The sequence below is a fragment of the Mytilus californianus genome, unplaced genomic scaffold, assembly GCF_021869535.1.
Source record: "Mytilus californianus isolate M0D057914Y unplaced genomic scaffold, xbMytCali1.0.p SCAF_7, whole genome shotgun sequence".
Taxonomy (NCBI): Eukaryota; Metazoa; Mollusca; class Bivalvia; order Mytilida; family Mytilidae; genus Mytilus; species Mytilus californianus.
In genome coordinates, this window is record NW_026262723.1 from 62,877,875 (window position 1) to 62,896,819 (window position 18,945).

Below are 18,945 nucleotides of genomic sequence, written 5' to 3' on the forward strand. Positions count from 1 at the left end.
GTGGTTTGTGACCAACAGCATTTATGAGAACGAAATACCTCGCTTTATCCAGTGCGTCAACAACAGCTAAGGCCTCACCCTCTACTGGAGCATTGCGTGATTCAGCAACATGAGTGAAACGACTGCCTACTAGTGAAATTTTCAAATCCTCGTGACAAGAGAATGGTAAAAGCTTTGGGCATTCGCAATGCTTCTGGAATAACCAGAATCCAAGTCCGGATTTTGACCAGTCAGTTGCTAAGCACGTCGGTTTAGATTTGTCAAATATGCGCATTCCTTCCTCGATTTCACTAACAATTACTGTCTTTGTTTCTTGGAAGAGATTCTCCAGCTGATTATCCCAACGAAACGGTGTGCCAGGTTTGATCAATTGACGAAGGGGTTGTAAACAGTCAGCCATACTAAATGCATATGAAACCTGATTGAGAAGGCCAAACCACGATCGAACGTCTATTATGTTCTTCGGTGTAGGGAAATCCAATATCGCTTGCAGGTATATTTTGCAAGGGCGCACACTATCGTTTGTTATTTCGAATCCAGCGAACTCAACTGTATCTTGTGCGAAGTGGAATTTCTCTGGGTTTAAAGTTATACCATGTTTTCCACAAAGCTCTAACCAATGACAAACCTGAACGAAACTTTCCTCAATATCATCGGACCACAGAAGAGTATCGTCGACACATTTAATCTTGTTTGGCACATCGGCAACGATCTCGTCGAATCTTCTTGTGTAACCATCACCTGATACGATGTATCCTTGGGGGAGGGGGGGGGGGCAGTTTTGTACCTGTATCTACCCCATGGGGTGATAAAGGTTGTAAGATGTCGGTCTTCCTTTCTGATGGGTACACTATGGTAACCATTCCAAGCCCTGTTTGCCCTGTGGGACTGATCTTGCCTGATGGAAAAGAGATTGTGTGTGATGTGTTTCCCTTATTGCGTGAGCGTTGAGAGCCTAAAAATATACTGTTCGTCTCGATTTCCCATTCTTTTTGGGACATATAACCATACGATGACACCATGTTACACATGTTACAGGTTCGCCGACAAGAACGGGCTCAATAACACCTACCCTGACGTCTTGATCTAAGGATGCTTTCACGTTATCCTGCCAGTGCAAGGGAACTGGAACCGGAGTATGACATGCAACTGGCGTTGCTTTAGGGTCGATCATAAGTTTCAACAGTGGACATTCCATGAGTGGTAGTGGTTGATGTTCACAGGTATTAAAAGTGCTCGACTTGTAGTGCTCAAGTAGAGAGTCTTTGAGTTTCGATACGTTCTCCTATGTGAGTGGGAACGGAAGTTTCATTGGTATCGGAGTTTTTGCATATTTGGACAGTTGCAATCAACTTGTGTTTTGAACCTGTTCTCATCGTTTGTCTGTGAGGAAGTATCAGGGACGCTTCCGGTGATTTCACCAATAGTAGGAAAGTTCTCAGATATTATACCAAGTGTAATGCAAGCCTCTTTGCTGAGAAAGAATTTGTCTGAGCTGTCTTTGATGTACACAATTTGTCTAGTTTCTAGTTCGTGGTTATCTTGGTGCTTTCCTGATAGTATGAGAATTAGAGCCCCAAGTATAACAATGCCTTTGTTGTTACCGGCGTGCATTTGCATATTAACCGGTATGAGGTCACGTTTTGTTAGTCCAATTTTGTGAAGCAATTTGATTCCAGCTAAACAGCTTTGGCAATCAGTGTCAGCCATTGCAGGAATGACTGTATTTCTCTGTTTAGACACTACAGAGTTTTGAAATCCAAGGTGCTTGTAATCATCTTCTACAACTTTAACAAACTATGTTGATGAACGGCTGCGGTTGTGATGGTCGTTTAACCCATGTGTTTTACATCTGCGAGTAAAGATGATGATCAAGTTGGATAGTTATTTTTCCCTTGAGGGGACACAGTTGCCGCACAAAGAGAATCGAATATAGCACTTTCAGTTTCTTCATTTTGTTTCACTTTTGGCTTATTGGTATTGCTTCGACATACGGATTCATAATGGTTTTCACGTTCACAGTTTTTGCAAGTATGTCCGTATGCAGGACATTCTTTCTTCCTGAATTTGGGTGGATTACCTTTTCCGTGTCCTTTTTTTCGACAGTACCCACATAGTTCAACCTTGTTGTTATCATGTTTTTTCGTGTCTTTGGTAACATTGGCATTTCGTTTTCGACGGTATGAACTAGAGGCAGCTTCAGCGCATTGTGAATCAAGAAGGTTTTGACGCAGAACGCATACCGGCTTCCTTGGCTTCAACGAATTTGAAGACTTGTACTAGTGTCATGTCCTGATTTTTGTCTCCTAAGAGATCTTACTGAGTATCAGGGTCACTTAGTCTACGGGTAAGTACATCACGTAAGATAGCTTCTGTGGAAACTATGTTCACATCCTGGAAATTACAATATGAATTTACAAACGCTGGCTTGGTCGCGGATTCTGGCTCCTAATGAACGAACTGTCTCATCGCGATCATGTGTCATGCCATGAATAGAAACACGTGCTATCATAGTGTTTTCTTCTCTCACTGCTAGTGTTTGCATGGCTGCAAGTACTTCTTGTTCAGATTTATCAATAAATGAGCCACCGGCAGATCGTGTAATGTCTTGTTGCAAAGTTTCATCACACCATTCTAGTAGCTGAATAACAAGGTCTTTGCCGCTGACCTTAGTTGTTTGAATGTAGTTTTTCCATCGAAAGACAGATTATGACCAATCTTCACTGGAACCAGCTGATGCAACAGTTGGACGTTTTACTTTTTCTTTTTTTGCTGAGACAATGGCACCAGCGGCCGCCAAATGAACTGTTGCGTGTGTTGTAAGTAATGCTGCAACCACAACAGCATCGAGATCATCTATCTCATATTGGCAGTCCGGTACTGGGCACTTCACTGCAGGCATGTTGTAATGTTACGTCAATAGTTCTCAAAAGTGTTGAGACATCTCTATCATAAATGAGTACAACACTGTTTCTCATATCTTTAATTGACATCAGAAATGATGGAGATCTGAAACAATAAATCAATCAGTTAATATTAATTATATATATATTCCTGTACCAAGTCAGGAATATGACACTTGTTTTCCATTCGTTCCGTTAGTGGATTAAGTCAAACGTTTGATTTTGTCATTTTTTTTAGACTTCCCCCTTTTCGAATATACCTTGGAGTTGAGTATTTTTGTCATACTTTTATTTTTCCAGAGAACAATAAATCACATCCCGTTTTTGGTTGCGTTCGTGTTGCTCCAAACTAGATTTTCTCTGTACTGGTTTGTGGACTTATATGTTTTTCGGTCGTATTTTAGTTTTCTGTATGGCGTTGTCTGTTTTTCTCTGACTTATGAGTTTTATATGTCCCATTGGAATCTTCCACCTCTTCCTTTTTTATTTAGATAAGCTGGTACACATAAATGGATGATTTGTAACTATCCAGGTACAGAGTAAAATTTCTGTATTATATTTCATGTATTTCATGATATCCATATCTTTTAAACGGATGTAAATATTTACTTGAAATTTAGATAGAGTTTCTGTTAACAATATAATCGTGATAAAATATATAAGGAGTTTTGACACATTTGCCATAGTACATAAGCAGATCACATTTTTCAGATAAGGCATATTGAAATACGTTTATGATGCGGCAGAGAATGTGTTACTACTTAAAACTGAAAGTTGACAATTGGAAAAATAAAATCGTCACGGTTTTTACAGATCCTAATTTGAAGTTGTCCGTCTGTGTCATTGTCAACATAGAGATTCATATATATTAAACTGACCTGCTATTTTTAGAAGTATCCTACATGTCTATTTCATTGGAATATACAAGATGAAAGCACTCACTGAAATGTGATTACTTCAGTGACACACATTACCACTATATCAAATGGTTAAGCCTTATGGTAGTATGGGAGTCTTCAGTGATCTTGGGTTGTAAATAAGCAGAACACAAGAGGTCAAGATTTCCAATCGATTCAGCAAATATCGATGCAGAAATGCAATTTACTAAAAGGAATTTTTCATTTAAATGAACACATTTATGTGATTCTATCTTATAACTACTAATATGTTTACAATGGTAGAATATTTTGGTAGGATTTTAACTTTTTCCAAACTTAGCACTAAGAGGAGGTATCTCAAATATTGTATAATTATAAAGGAATCTACAGAATCTACTAGTATGTTCTGTTTCAAGTTCAAGAAGCAAACATTTACGGTGACCGCAATTTTTTTCTTTTGATATTCTGAAAAAAAATATTTCGTATATTTCAAATTTTATTAAAAAAATCTATCATGTAGTTTACGTTCTATTTACCTAATGATACATTTTCTCTTTATAGTCCATAAAAATGTATATATTTTTTTAACAACCTGTAGCTTGAAAACAAGCTCGGTGACCTATCACTTTTAAGAAATGTTTGAAAATATCACAATATGTACTTCTCTTAGGCAAAGTATGAAAACGTCTATTATTTTTTGTTTATATCTCAATGCCACCTTATTTTCTTTCTTTCTTTTTGTATTAGTAGTTTTAAGTATGAAATATGCTTCACATAAATACAAATACAACATTTCAAGTATGGATGCACTATCAATATGCTTAGAGATACAGACAGTTTATTGAAATATCAACCAGACAAAACTAGTCAAATATGTAGCCGATCAAAACGTTAAACCAACTGGTAATATATTCAAAGTGTATACAAGTAAGATTTGTGTAACCTTAAACAAATGATGTGTGTCTACGATTCAATTTTGAAGACAAAGTGCTGCTTAAGGAGTAGACATACCCGATCTTTCAATTAAGTATGATGAAAAGTAGTGCTTAAAAAAGGGACAAAAGATAAATTAAGATACAGAAAAAAATCATCAGTCGAATTCTAATAAACTTAGTTTACTTCATTGTAAGCAGCAAAAGAGAGGCGAAAGATACCAAGGGGACATTCAAACTCATAAGTGGAAAATAAACTGACAACGCCAAGGCTAAAAAAGAAAAAGACAAACAAACAAACATCAGTACACAAAACACAACATAGAAAACTAAAGACTGAGCAACACGAACCCCGTCAAAAACTGGGATCTCTATAGATAAAGAAAATCAAGCTGTAGAATATCGTATCAATTGTTTAGTTTTCAACCGACCCTCATTGTCAATTTATTTCCTTTATCCGTTTTCGTCTTTCACCGACATAAATCAGTTCTCACAGAGTACATTCTATGCATTAAACAATAATGGACGCAGTACATTACAACGTCTCGCCACTTAATTAAATTGCCAAGTTACTTTAAAAGCAGGCATCCGTAATACAAAGCTCACAGGTTTTGCAGTTTTTATTAATATGTAATATACAGAGTACAGAGTGTACCGAATGTAAATAAACTTGTTTTTTTTAACTATGAGGATTTGAAGACTGAACATAACATGATTTCATAACATCTATAAAGATGATCATCGGGAAATTTTTATAATACTTAAAGTTGGTGTGTTCTTAAAAACAGCCGATACACAACTATATGTCCCGACGTCAGTACGTCGTTATCTGAATGAAGTAATATAACATTTTATAACTTAATTTTCAGACTACAAGCTCATTCATTGTTTTAAAAGTAAGAATGTACTTTCATTAGCTAAATTTGAACTCATGCTCGTTACAAACGTTTTATGTATTTGTCTTTTCAAACTTTTGGCTCGATCGTATCTACTTATAGTTGTCCGAGAAACACAGATTAGTCGCGCGGAATTGATATCATACGAATTTTGTATTAAACTATATGAGTCATTTATGAAGGCAAAAACTAGAGGAAGTGAAAGTTGGGTTTTGAGTTGTTGAACTTAGCAAAAACAATACAAAATTTCAATTGCTCTCAACTATCAATAGAATTTTTCATATTTCCGTTTCCTCCGTTTGAACAATAATGATATCCTGCTGGTCAAGTTCGCCATTATGAACTATATTACGACGAAGTTCCCAAGTTTCGTCATAGCTGTCACGAACCAATTCAGTTTTATTTCTGTTCTTCATTTCACTATTTCCATTTGTTTGTACCATTGGATTTTTACTGATGTTACACCTTTGAAATTTCTGTTTGGCTGTTTGACAAACTTGTAAAGTCAATCGCTTTCTGAAATTGAATGCATAAAAATTAATTATATGTATTTTGTGCTTTTTTGAATACGATGAATATAATTTCCCAATACGTGTAACTTTTTATGGAATGGTAATAGACATTGACATAATATCAGAAAATTAAAACGGATTCTTAAATGAAACGTTTCAATGAATAGCCATGGCTAACACATTTGAACATATATAACACATACAAACACAACAAAGAAAAGTAACTTTGTATGTTTGTCTTGATTATTTAATTTGTTTAATTTTGTATATCTATGATGTATGTTTTCATTATTTTGGCTGCTGGGTCCTAATCATTGTCAAATTAATCAATTATTTTTTTAAAATGGCAGTTGTTTTCCAGTTGGTTGATATAGTCGAGCGTTTGATTTTGTCAGGTTTTATAACCTTCCTCCTATTATTCCGCCTCCAGTATTTGTTTTTATATATGTATTGTTCTTGATATCATGAAAATTGTTTTTTTTTAAATGACGTATACAGCCGAGTGATTGGTATTTTGATTGGTAGTTCATTTGCATTTCTTAGTACATTAGCTCCGTTATTGTTATTATTTTAAATCAAAATTCATATTTCATGTTCAATTTTAAAGCAATATCATAGAGCAAACCACTTTAAATACTGTCCTAGAAATGTTTCCCCTTGGCTACAATTTGATAAAAAAAATCTACTTGAGGTGTAATACCACCAAATCATTATGGGAAGCTGCACATGCACCTTTGACCTTGTATGTACTCTTATTTGTTAAAATCTCATGCTATTTCAGTGAAATATTGCAAAAATGAAATATTTTGAGTGAATTGAGTCTCAAAAACACATTTTAAGAGAAAATTGCCTTGAAATAGGACTCTACCATGAATATTAGTAGACAGAGCAAGCAATACTCTGTTTTTGGGAGCTTTTTCTGACTTATTCGCCTTATTTCTTATATTTTGCTATAATAGAAAACTTTTTTCCTTAGTAATACTTTAAAAAATATACAGTTATAAGTAAATGAAATTATTTTTGTAGCAGTAACAACAAATTATTCACTAAAAGGGAAGCATTTTATGTCCCTCTCTGGAGCGCGGCGTAAATTTAAGTTTTACGTAAGGACTTATTGAAACCTCCATGGAGTCAGTGAACGTTTATATGGATAGTAAATTCAACTTGAATACTTCAATTACTCATTATTATCACATTTCTTGCATAGATGTGTAAAAATTACCCCAAAATTTTGATATAGTGGCCTCAAAAGTTTAAATTTTGAGGAAATGAGAGGCATAAATAGACCAAAAGGGACCTAATAATGAAGACAAAGAGGTCCATTAGTGGTATTTATCATCATAGAGTCACCCTTTGTATCATATTTAACTGTTTGTAGGCAGATGAGATAAATATTTGATCATTTATTGGTCCACACTATATTCTATCATGATGCGGCTTGGTTTGGATTTTTCGAAGAAAGTTTGCTCGAATCGCTGTAGATGTCGTCTTACATTATAAAAGATTTTTCGCAAACTACTGAACTGATTATGACAAAACTTGACAGTAATGCTTGAAATAACCAGTATTACAAGGAAAAAAATCACATTCAGTTTATTCAACAAGAAAAAGTCTTCTTTATGTATAAAACCACCAAATCATAGTACGTCACATCCGGTTGCATACGAAAAAGGGTAAAAAAAAAAATTCCCTTGAATTTGACAGTTGTACGTTCCGCTATATAGATGATGTTCTCTCACTAAATAATACAAATTTGGTGACTATGTTGAACGAATCTATCCCATCGAACTAGAGATAAAGGACACTACAGATACAGTTAAGTCTGCCTCATATCTTGACTTACATCTAAAAATTTACAATGAGGGTCGGTTGAAAACAAAACTTTACGACAAAAGAGATGATTTCAGCTTCCCAATTGTAAACTTTCCATTTCTATGTAGCACCATTCCAGCAGCGCCTGCATACGGAGTATATATCTCCCAATTGATACGATATTCCCGGGCTTGTGTTTCCTATCATGATTTCCTTGATAGAGGATTGCTGCTCACAAGGAAGCTATTAAGCCAAGAGTTCCAAATGGTGAAGTTGAAATCATCCCTTCGTAAATTTTACGGACGCCATCACGAGTTGGTTGACCGTTATGGAATAACCATTTCACAAATGATATCGGATATGTTCCTTATGTCGTAACTGCAATACCCTTCCCTTTTCACGATTGTGACTTACCTAATTAGACTATTTACCGGATTTGTAATAACATAAGCAACACGACGGGTGCCACATGTGGAGCAGGATCTGCTTACCCTTCCGGAGCACCTGAGATCACCCCCAGTTTTTTGGTGGGGTTCGTGTTGCTTAGTCTTTAGTTTTCTATGTTGTGTCATCTGTACTATTATTCGTCTGTTTGTCTGTTTATTTTTGGCCATGGCGTTGTCAGTTTGTTTTCGATCTATGAGTTTGACTGTCCCTCTGGTATCTTTCGTCCCTCTTTTGTAGGTAATCAATCCTACATTTCATTGCAGTAAAAAATTTCTAAGTCATAAACATACATCTTGGGTGTCTCAAAGCACCATTTTTTTTATTTAGTGTTTCTTTAAAATATTGTGGAAACTTGAGGTTACATGGTTACTAAAGCTTGTACACAGGAAAAAAAGGATGACTTCCAGTCATGGTTATTATCTTATATGCAATGAAATGTTATGTGAAATTTTGTCTGTAGTACTGGACAAGATAAAACTTTACTCATGCCAAGTATTTCTTTATGTGAAACAAAGATAAATTCTGCACATTTTTTTGAAAAGTGCAAATTTAACAAAGACTAACAGGGGAAAACAATGGTGGTATTATACCTTGAACTGTTAGATATTTAATCATTGGATCTTGACAAATATATACATGTATATATATATTGGCACGTTTTGGGGTTTTCGATTTGGCTTTACCGGTGTCACCTATGCGGGTCTTTGGTGCAGGAAGTTATAATAAAATGCAAAATGCATAATGTTACTTTTAGGTAACTTTTTTTCACACTATAGTGCAAAAAAAAGGTTATGGGCATTTCCTTTTTATTTATCAAAAAACTTCATCATTGTTCATTACTTATATTTTATTTCATTGAAAAGTATATATGTAAGTCAACAGTGTCAATCTGAATTTCTCTTTGAAACATATTAGTGTGACAGAATGTTATAATCTCTCCAAATTGACATGTTTGTAGTCACATTTATTAACATAAATATCATAATTTAAATGTGTTTTAGAAATTACATGTTTTTGCTTTAAAAAAAAGAACATCTATTTTACTAATATTTAAGTCCAAAATACTTATTACCTTAGGATTATCATAATGACAACGAGAATACACAGTCCGAAGAGAACAACATTCACAATGACTACTTCTCCTACAACTAGAAATGATATATATATATAGTAATTATAATAACTTGCAAGCCGTATAATTAATTTTTAAAAGGTTTATTATTTTCAGGTCTATATTTTTAGACATGATTTTATTTTCGAAAAGATTACTGCATATTTGCTGGGGGAAAACACTCGGCTGGTAATCATATGTAAATTGCAAAGAACTTTGGCAATCTGTACAATCAGCACAAAAACTCATATTTTCTACATAGTATTCGTGAGGTTTGTTCATTCTGGCACATTCTTTCACCATATATGAATTTCCAGACATTTTACCGTACCATTGTATTATACATGGACTGAACGAACCGTAGTCGTCTTGCCTTTAATAAATTTTTTTTTATAGAAAATGGAAACAGCTTACAATTTTTTTGTGTATTTGTATACAGTCAGGCTATGGTCAAACCAATATATAGCGTGTTTCTTCGCTATCATTCTTCTTGTCAAAGTTGTAAAGGGAGATATGTTTCGACTTATTGGTGTTTCAAGTATTGTATTTCATACCAAATGTATTGTTCTTTACACCAGATCTCTGTACATCAGCTATCTGTGTAGAAGTAGGCTTAAATGATACATCGAACGCTGATTCTGTTGAGTTTGCAGGAATTTGATTATCACTATTTATTGATATTGGGGTGCTTATAAAACCTACATTGTAAAGAAAACTAAAATCAATTATAAACAATATTTTGAAATAAGAACTCGAAGTGTGTACATTAAAAACGTTCTTGTTTAAAACAAAGTTCGGTACCGTCAAGACTTTCACTGTTTTGCTTTAATGCATACATAAACTGATGTGTGCTTAGGTGTAGAAATATGGCTACCCTGATCTCTCTAAGACGACACTAATACTTGAATTAAGAGGTCGTTGTTAAGAACATGCGCCGAATACGCAGATACATCAAGTCAGAATTTGGACTTTTAACCAAGTGAAACTATACAGTTATTGTGCAAATTCTTTGAATATCTGCCATAAGCCATAATGTTTTACATTTAAGGAAAACTTCAAACTTATTCAAAGTTGTTAAATTAAGAGATTAGTTCTTTCAACTTGGAATATATTGTACATAAAAGCAACAGTAGTATACCTCTGTTCGAAACTCATAAATCGATAGAGATAAAAACAAATCCGGGTTACAAACTAAAACTGAGGGAAACGCTTCAAATATAAGAGGAGAACAACGACACAACAAAAACACAACAAAAATGTAACACACACAGAAACGAACTATAATATAACAATGGCCATTTTCCTGACTTGGTACAGGACATTTTAAGAAATAAATGGTGGGTTGAACCTGGTTTTGTGGCATGCCAAACCTCCCGCTTTTATGGCAATGTTAAATATAACATTAAAATGACAACATTACATGTCAGGATTACAATACAAATAAATGGGAGAACATATAGGACAAAGAAACACACGAATAATAGCTAACAAAAGGCACCAGGTTTAAAATCCAATACGCCAGACGTGCGTCTCGTCCACACAAAACTAAACAAGTGACGCTCCGATGAAAATAGTTTGAAAGCCAAAAGTACACTTTTTACAACGTGGCTCTTCTACGTTTGTAGTTAGTTTTGGATGTTCAAATATTTTAGAATCAAACATTTCTGTGCATTCATCCCAATTCAGAAGCCAATCCAATTTGGTTTTCGTTTGTTATTTTGTACATAATTCAGGCTGTTGGTTTTCTCATTATATTATTTTACATTTTGATATGTGGGACGTTCATAGCTTGGTATGTGGTATGGTTTTTCCTCATTGTTGAAGGCCATACCGTGAATAACTATCATAAAGTTACTAACATCTACGTCATTTTGTTTCCTGTGGATAGTTGTCTCATTGGCAATCATATTAACTCTCCATATTTTATATTAATGGTCCAAATGCGTATTCGGCGCAGTTAAATTGGTACTGATAATGATAATGAAAATTAGGCGTGCATTTTTGGTTATATTGCAAACAAAATATACAAGTACTACATAGCTATATTCATGTGTGTTTTCCAAAAAATATTATTGTTCTAATCACTGATATCCATGAAAAAAGCAATCACTACACTTACTTGAGTCGGTTTCGTCCATACATAAAACATGCAAGTGATCTGAACAAGGTCTGAACTGGTAGGTTGGTGGCTGCGTAATATCATTCCTTAGGATCGCACCACATCTTTGATTGGATTCGTCTTAACGTGAAAAAGCATTACTATATCATTAGTCACTGATAAAACAATTACATATATAAAATAACAAAATAGTACTATCTTATAATTTGAACTTCGTTCTAAAGGGGCTTTTATAACTTACTATGGGGTATGTTTTTTGCTCATTGTTGAAGGCCGTACGGTGACCTTTAGTTGTTAACTTCTATGTCATTTGGTATATGGTGGAGAGTTGTCTCATAAGCAATCATACTACTCTTTTTATTTTTATAGTTAAGGAAAGAACCAAACGTAAATGTATAATCTACTCATATAGTTGGTATTTATATGAAAATGGAGGCTGCAAAAACCATTTAATAAGCCGTCATTTACAAGTGTCCGAATGATAACTGAAAAAAAACACTGAAAACACTTAAACCACTAAAATCAAAGAAAAATTCTGTTTAATTCAAATTGAAAGTCAACGGTAAAAACATTCGAACAATTAACAGCTTATTTGAAAGATCACTGAAACTGTAACATAGGATCACAGAGAGAAAAGGTCGTCGTATAAACTCATTAAAGATTCCTGGCTTTTAAAAGTAAGATGCGCGTTTTGTCTACACAAGACTCATCAGTGACGTTCGATTTAAAACAGCTTGAATACCAAATCAATTAGGAAGCTGAAGAGCAATGAAACCCAACAATTACAAAAATAGACCAACAAAAGGGAATACCATTGACTTCCAACAAAGGGAGATGATGCGCTTCCACATGTTAGGCATCTCTCATCATTTATCAGGTTATCTTTTAAAAATTAAGGCATAGGAAGAAAACTGAGATCAAGAAGACCTGCCAAACAGAATATGTTCTGTCGACCATTTGGAACGTTAAGAACAAAAAAGAAATCTGAAAGCATCAGAATATTACTTTTACTCATAATGATTAGTGATATTCTATGAGAGTAAGAAAATGTTGGGAACATATATTTTTTTGACCCTTTTTAAGTTCAAAATGGTTAGCGTCACTCCTAAGGAAAAGGTATGATAACTCCTTGTTTTCTGGTCGCTTCAACTCGGAAATCTATAAGACATACAAATTCCTCAAATAACACAATTCCTAAATCAACAGTCATAATAACCTCCTGGTCTATACATTAATATTTTGCAATATTGTTACTCAAAATGTCTTGTACACAATGACATAGCGATTTGGTACTAGTAATTAAAAGCTGAAACTAGTATTCTCAAATAATTTGACAAACACGCTTTTTATTTAGCTAATCTGACCCAAAGGTTCAACCAAGTTTTTCTTATGGAACGCCAAGGCTGTCTTATGTGGAACTCTGATATAACGTTATGTTGTTCTGTTATTACTTGATGATAGTTTGTCTTTACATAATATGATTTTGACATTAAGTAATGATGTTTTGATATAACTCAATATGGAAAAGTCATTACTTAATGATATTCCGATATTACATGATATGGTTTCGTATTGACTTGAATAGTTTTGTCATTACTTAATATGGTTTCGTCATTACTCAAAGTGGTTTCACCATTATTTAATGTGGTTGTGTCATTAGGCAATATGGTTTTAACATTACTTGATGTGTATGTGACTTGACGTAATGTAGTTGTTTCATTACATGATGTGGTTTTGTTATTTCGTAATGATGATTTGCCAATTCTTTATATGGCTTTAACATAACGTAATGATGTTTCAAAATTTGACGATTTTACACTACATGATGTGTTTGTTTCAGTATTTGATGTGGTCATGTCATTCTTTGATGTGGTTATCCCATTACTACTACGAGGTAAAACCACTTGACCATTTTGGAAAAAATATGTTCTATTTTTAGACCGATTTCCATATGTCGTTTGTGTAATGCGCTTTGGATGAGTACCGCTATCCATTAAGTTAAAGTTCAAATTAAAGTTCAAGTTGTTGTTCAGAGTTATTTGGTATGAAAAAAAGGAACGACAGACAAAAATAAGAAAAAAAGTACTAAAAAATTAAAAGTAATTCGGACATATCCCAAACCATTTGGTCCTGCCGTTTTTTCCTTAGTTCTCAAATGGAAGCTGTAAATTAATAAATAAATTAAAGATTCTTATTAACCTTGTGTCTCGCCGGATAATTCTGCTGTCAGTGTAAAGCGTAAAGTAAATGTTGACTGCCTGTACATTAACCGGTACACTTAACGGAGGAAAACATGTTTTTCTATAAATGCTTTTATCTTGATCTTGAAGAATAACTCATATACAAGTTTTATAACAATTCATGGAGGTTTACAAATTTATCATGTCAAAACAGTTTAATTCGGTAATATTAAATGCATTAAAAAAAACCTTATATAGAAATAAAGAAATGTGGTATGATTGCCAATGAGACAACTCTCAACCACATACCAAATTTCGAGTTGAACTTCGAGTTTGAGTCACATTTAAAGATAGAGTTCCGAATTACAATTGGACTTCAACTTTAAATTTGAGTCACCTTTTGGCGTAGAGTTCGAGGTAAACCCTTATTTGAGTCTCATTTAGATTAAGATTAAGAGTTGAAATTCGAGTTATCTGATATGAGTTCTATTTTTTTTTATCGTGGATCAAGGGCTTTTGCTCGAGCTTCCGAAAAGAGGATTCAGGGGTAGGTATGCGTACAGAAGATAAACAATTTTACAGCATACAAAACACAACATAGAAATTGAAATAAAGTTAGATGTGGTGTAATTGCCAATGAGAAAATTATCCACCATAGTTTAAATGCAGTGGATGCAAGCAATCATAGGCAACCGTACAGCCTTCAACACACCGTATAGTCGGCTACAAAAGACCACCACGTGAAAATGTGAAACAATTCAAACGAGAAAACTAATGGTCTAGTTTATAGCTAAACAATAAACAGCTTCCCCATGAGCGCATGATACGCCCGTCGTCCTGTGTGTGAATTTTTATGAAATAATCATAAATAGTTTCTGACATACGGCGCGACATGCGAAGACCCCCCCCCCCCTCTTTTTTTTTTAAAAACTCAATATCTATAAAATAAAATTTTGAATCAAAACCAAAAAGTATACAGATCTTAAGAATAATATAACTAAGAAGTGTGTAAAATTTTAAGCAATAATCATAAATCGTTTTTGAGATACGGCGCGACATGTGAAAACCCCCCTTTTGAAAAAAAAAACAAAAAATCAATATCTCTAAAATAAATTTTGAATCAAAACCAAAAACTATACAGATCTTTAGATTAATATAACTAAGAAGTGTATAAAATTTTAAGCAATAATCATAAATCGTTTTTGAGATACGGCGCGACATGTGAAAAACCCCTCCCCCTTTTTTTTTTACAAAATACTCAATAACTCAAAAATAAAATTTTGAATCATCACCAAAAAGTATACAGATCTTAAGATTAATATAACTAAGAAGTGTGTAAAGTTTTAAGCAATAATCATAAATTGTTTTTGTGATACCGCTCGACATGGGAAAAAATTACACACACCTGTTTTAGTTACTAAGTCCCGTAACTCAAAAAGTTTTAATCTTATTTTCACCAAAAAGTATACAGATCGTTTGACCATCATTAGAAACAACTATCTTAAGTTTCATGAAATTTGGATAAGTCGTTCTCAAGTTACGGTGCGACATGTTTACGCCGGACAGACAGACGGACAGACGGACAGACGATATTTGTATACCATAATACGTACAATCAAAATTTTGACGGGCGTATAAAAACAAATATGACACACATTAAACAACGACAACCATTGAACTCCAGGTTCCTGACTTGGGGCAGGCATTTAAAGAAAGTGCACGAGGCGGAGTTTAACATGTATGTAAGCGCTAATCCCTAGCATAACCTAGTGTATCATAGCACAGCATAAGAAGAAAATGTTAAGACAGTTTTGATTGGCTCAACTAAATAGATCAGTATGACTGGGTAACATAAATCCATCAGCGTGATCTCGGGTGCTTTGGAAGGGTAAGCGGATTCTGCTTAACTTGTGGCACCCGTCGTTTTATTCGTGAAAGTAAAAACTCATTGATTTGGTTTTTTTGGTAGTTTACATTCGAGGAAAAGATGACGGGATTGTGGTTACGACAACTGGAACCTATTCGTCGTCACCTGTGAAACAGATATTTCAAAAAGTTTTTTTTTCAATTAGTGCGTGGTATATCAGAAACTGCAATTAATAAAAAAAAGTTTAATATTCATATGTTCAAATGAACATACACGCTAAAAAAAACCCTGTAGAATTCTTATTTTATAGAACTGATGCTTTGTTGCTTAGCCTCATCATTTAGGTTGTTAGGTTTCTAGTTTGAACTGTTTTTTATATTTTTCATTTCGAGACCTTTTTGAACTTACTATGTGGTATGAATTTTGCTCATTCTTAAAGACCATACAGTCACACATATATGTTAACTTCTACGTCATTTGGTATGTGGGTGAGAGTTGTCTCATTGGCAATCATACCACATTTTTTTTTATTTCTATGTAAGGTTTTTTTTGGCATTGAATATTACCGAATTAAACTATTTTGACATGATAAATTTGTAAACCTCCATGAATTGTTATAAAACTTGTATAGGAGTTATTCTTCAGGACCAAGATAAACAGTCTTCCTTGGAATCATTTACGAATTTATTATAATACTGCTTCCATTTGAGAACTAAGGAAAAACCGGCAAGTGGTTTTGGGATATCCCCCTTATGTCCGAATTACTGTAAATGTTTTAGTACTTCTTTTCTTAATTTTGTCTGTCGTTCCTCTTTTTCATACCAAATAACTATGAACAACAACTTGAACTTTAATTTGAACTTTAACTTAATGAATAGCGGTACTCATCCAAAGCGCATTACACAAACGACATATGGAAATCGGTCTAAAAATAGAACATATTTTTTTCCAAAATGGTCAAGTGGTTTTACCTCGTAGTAGTAATGGGATAACCACATCAAAGAATGACATAACCACATCAAATACTGAAACAAACACATTATGTAGTGTAAAATCGTCAAATTTTGAAACATCATTACGTAATGTTAAAGCCATATAAAGAATTGACAAATCATTATTACGAAATAACAAAACCACATCATGTAATGAAACAACTACATTACGTTATGTCACATACACATCAAGTAATGTTAAAACCACATTGCCTAATGACATAACCACATCAAATAATGGTGAAACCACATCGAGTAATGACAGAACCATATTAAGTAATGACAAAACTATATCAGGTCAATACGAAACCATATCATGTAATATCGGAATATCATTAAGTAATGACTATTCCATATTGAGTTATATCAAAACATCATTACGTAATGTCAAAACCATATTATGTAAAGACAAACTATCATCAAGTAATAATAAAACAACATAACGTTATATCAGAGTTCCACATAAGACAGCTGTGGCGTTCCATATTTTCTCATCACTTTGCGTCCGTTGTCTGTCGTTGTCGTCCGTTAACTTTTACAATAATTTTCTCCTCTGAAACTACGGAGCCAATTAGAACCAATCGTGGCCACAATCATCATTAGGGTATCTACTAGTTTCAAAAATGAGTCCAATGATCCAGCCTGCCAACCAACATGGCTGACATGGCTAAAAATAGAATACATGGTGTAATATGTCAGTTTTGTCCATTATCTAATATTTAAATCCGCTATAGCTAAAGAAAATCTGAAATACGTATTTGAAAGAAATCAAATTAAAAAAAATTTCTCCCAATGTTATCTTTGGTGGCACGTGCTCGTAATTTGAATGGTTTAGGGGTATTGCATTCCACCCACTGCAGTGTTGATTGTGTTACCGGTAAGTTATGTAATGATCATTACCTACCTTCAATGGTAGACTGAAGTTGTTGGTGTGCACGTAGAACTGACTTTTTGAATTGTTCCTTATTTTTGTCATACCGGGGCCTTTTACATCTATTTTTGAGGTATGTTCATGCTGATTGTTGAATGCCGTGTTGTGGTATATGTTCTAAACATTATCGTCCTTTGGTCTGTATTTGTAAGCTGTCTCATTGGCTCAATCTTACAACATCTCCATAGTTCAATTTGTTTACTGAATTGGTATTATGTATTATCCTACCTTCTTCATACATGAAATATCCTAACCAGTAGTCCGAACTGTTATTCCGCTCTTTTAAAAGTGATTCATTCCTGAGTAAACATAAGTTAATAGCATAACTCCATGTTCCGTATGCCCTATGACCTACAATTTTAATGATGTAGGAGTAATAATGTATTTCCCTCTAATATAATGAATTAAACAATTACGTTTATCATTTTATGGAAATACTTAGTTAATAATTAAGTCATATGAAACGTCGAATTTACAAAAAGAAAATTTAGTATGTTTTATACACTTTAAAGGTTAAATTTTACCCTAAAACAAGTGCGCGTTGACTTTCTTGTAGAAGAAAATCCGTTATCTTTAGTTTAGTTATCAAAATCTTGATAAATGTACTTCTTTTGAAATATTGTCTTCCCGTAATTTAAATCGCCGATAGATTTTCCGTACGCAGTGGCCTTAACCACGAGACCTCTCGTTAGAACCTCGGCAACCGCACAGTGTAAGTGCGAGTGAAAACCCGTTAATTAAAGAATGAAAACAAACGTGGACTGTATGTTTATTGTGTTAATTGATTCTAAAAGAGCAATTTAATACACCAAATCATCAAACAACTGTTATTGCAAAGTTGAATTAATAATTGGAAACGCATGGAAAATATGAAAAATACAATCGCTTATTTTTCACGTGCTACTTGATTCTGTGTTGATTTTGAATCAATGTCACAGTTTGGTAAACTTCGGCAACAAAATCGAAAATTAATTAATTTGCGATCAACAATCACTGAATGAAATATGTTTTGTCAATTATACGTTATGGGTTTAGGATATATGCATGCATTGGTTCAATAATTTTGTTAACAGTAAAATTTTAAGAAGCTCGTTTCATATGTCTTTAATCAAATTGAATCAGAAGCACATACAATTCTAGGAAGGGACAATTTTAATGATTTCAGGTGTTATTCCCAAGTATTGTGAAAGAAGGGTATTAGGTACTACATAAGTTCGTTGAACTGTTTATCAAAAATGTATATTTGCAACTCACCTAAACGCATGTAGATAGCTGAGGATATTTACAAATAGACACACGTCCACCGCTCTAGTACTAGTTTGTTTGTCGAGAAAGTAAATGCATATTAATTTTACTTTACCTATA

The 18,945-nt window shown here is 33.8% G+C and overlaps 1 protein-coding gene across 1 annotated transcript; it reads right to left on the reverse strand.

Annotated features, from left to right (window-relative positions):
• Positions 1-5,887: 5,887 nt before the first annotated feature.
• On the reverse strand, positions 5,888-17,932 carry LOC127708539 (uncharacterized). The gene is made up of 5 exons (XM_052213436.1): positions 17,809-17,932; positions 11,611-11,730; positions 10,046-10,189; positions 9,453-9,528; positions 5,888-6,125 (listed from the first exon to the last, which is right to left on the reverse strand). The coding sequence occupies exons 1-5, from the start codon at positions 17,819-17,821 to the stop codon at positions 5,888-5,890; spliced, it is 591 nt and encodes a 196-aa protein (XP_052069396.1). The 5' UTR covers positions 17,822-17,932.
• Between the last annotated feature and the right edge of the window lie 1,013 nt (positions 17,933-18,945).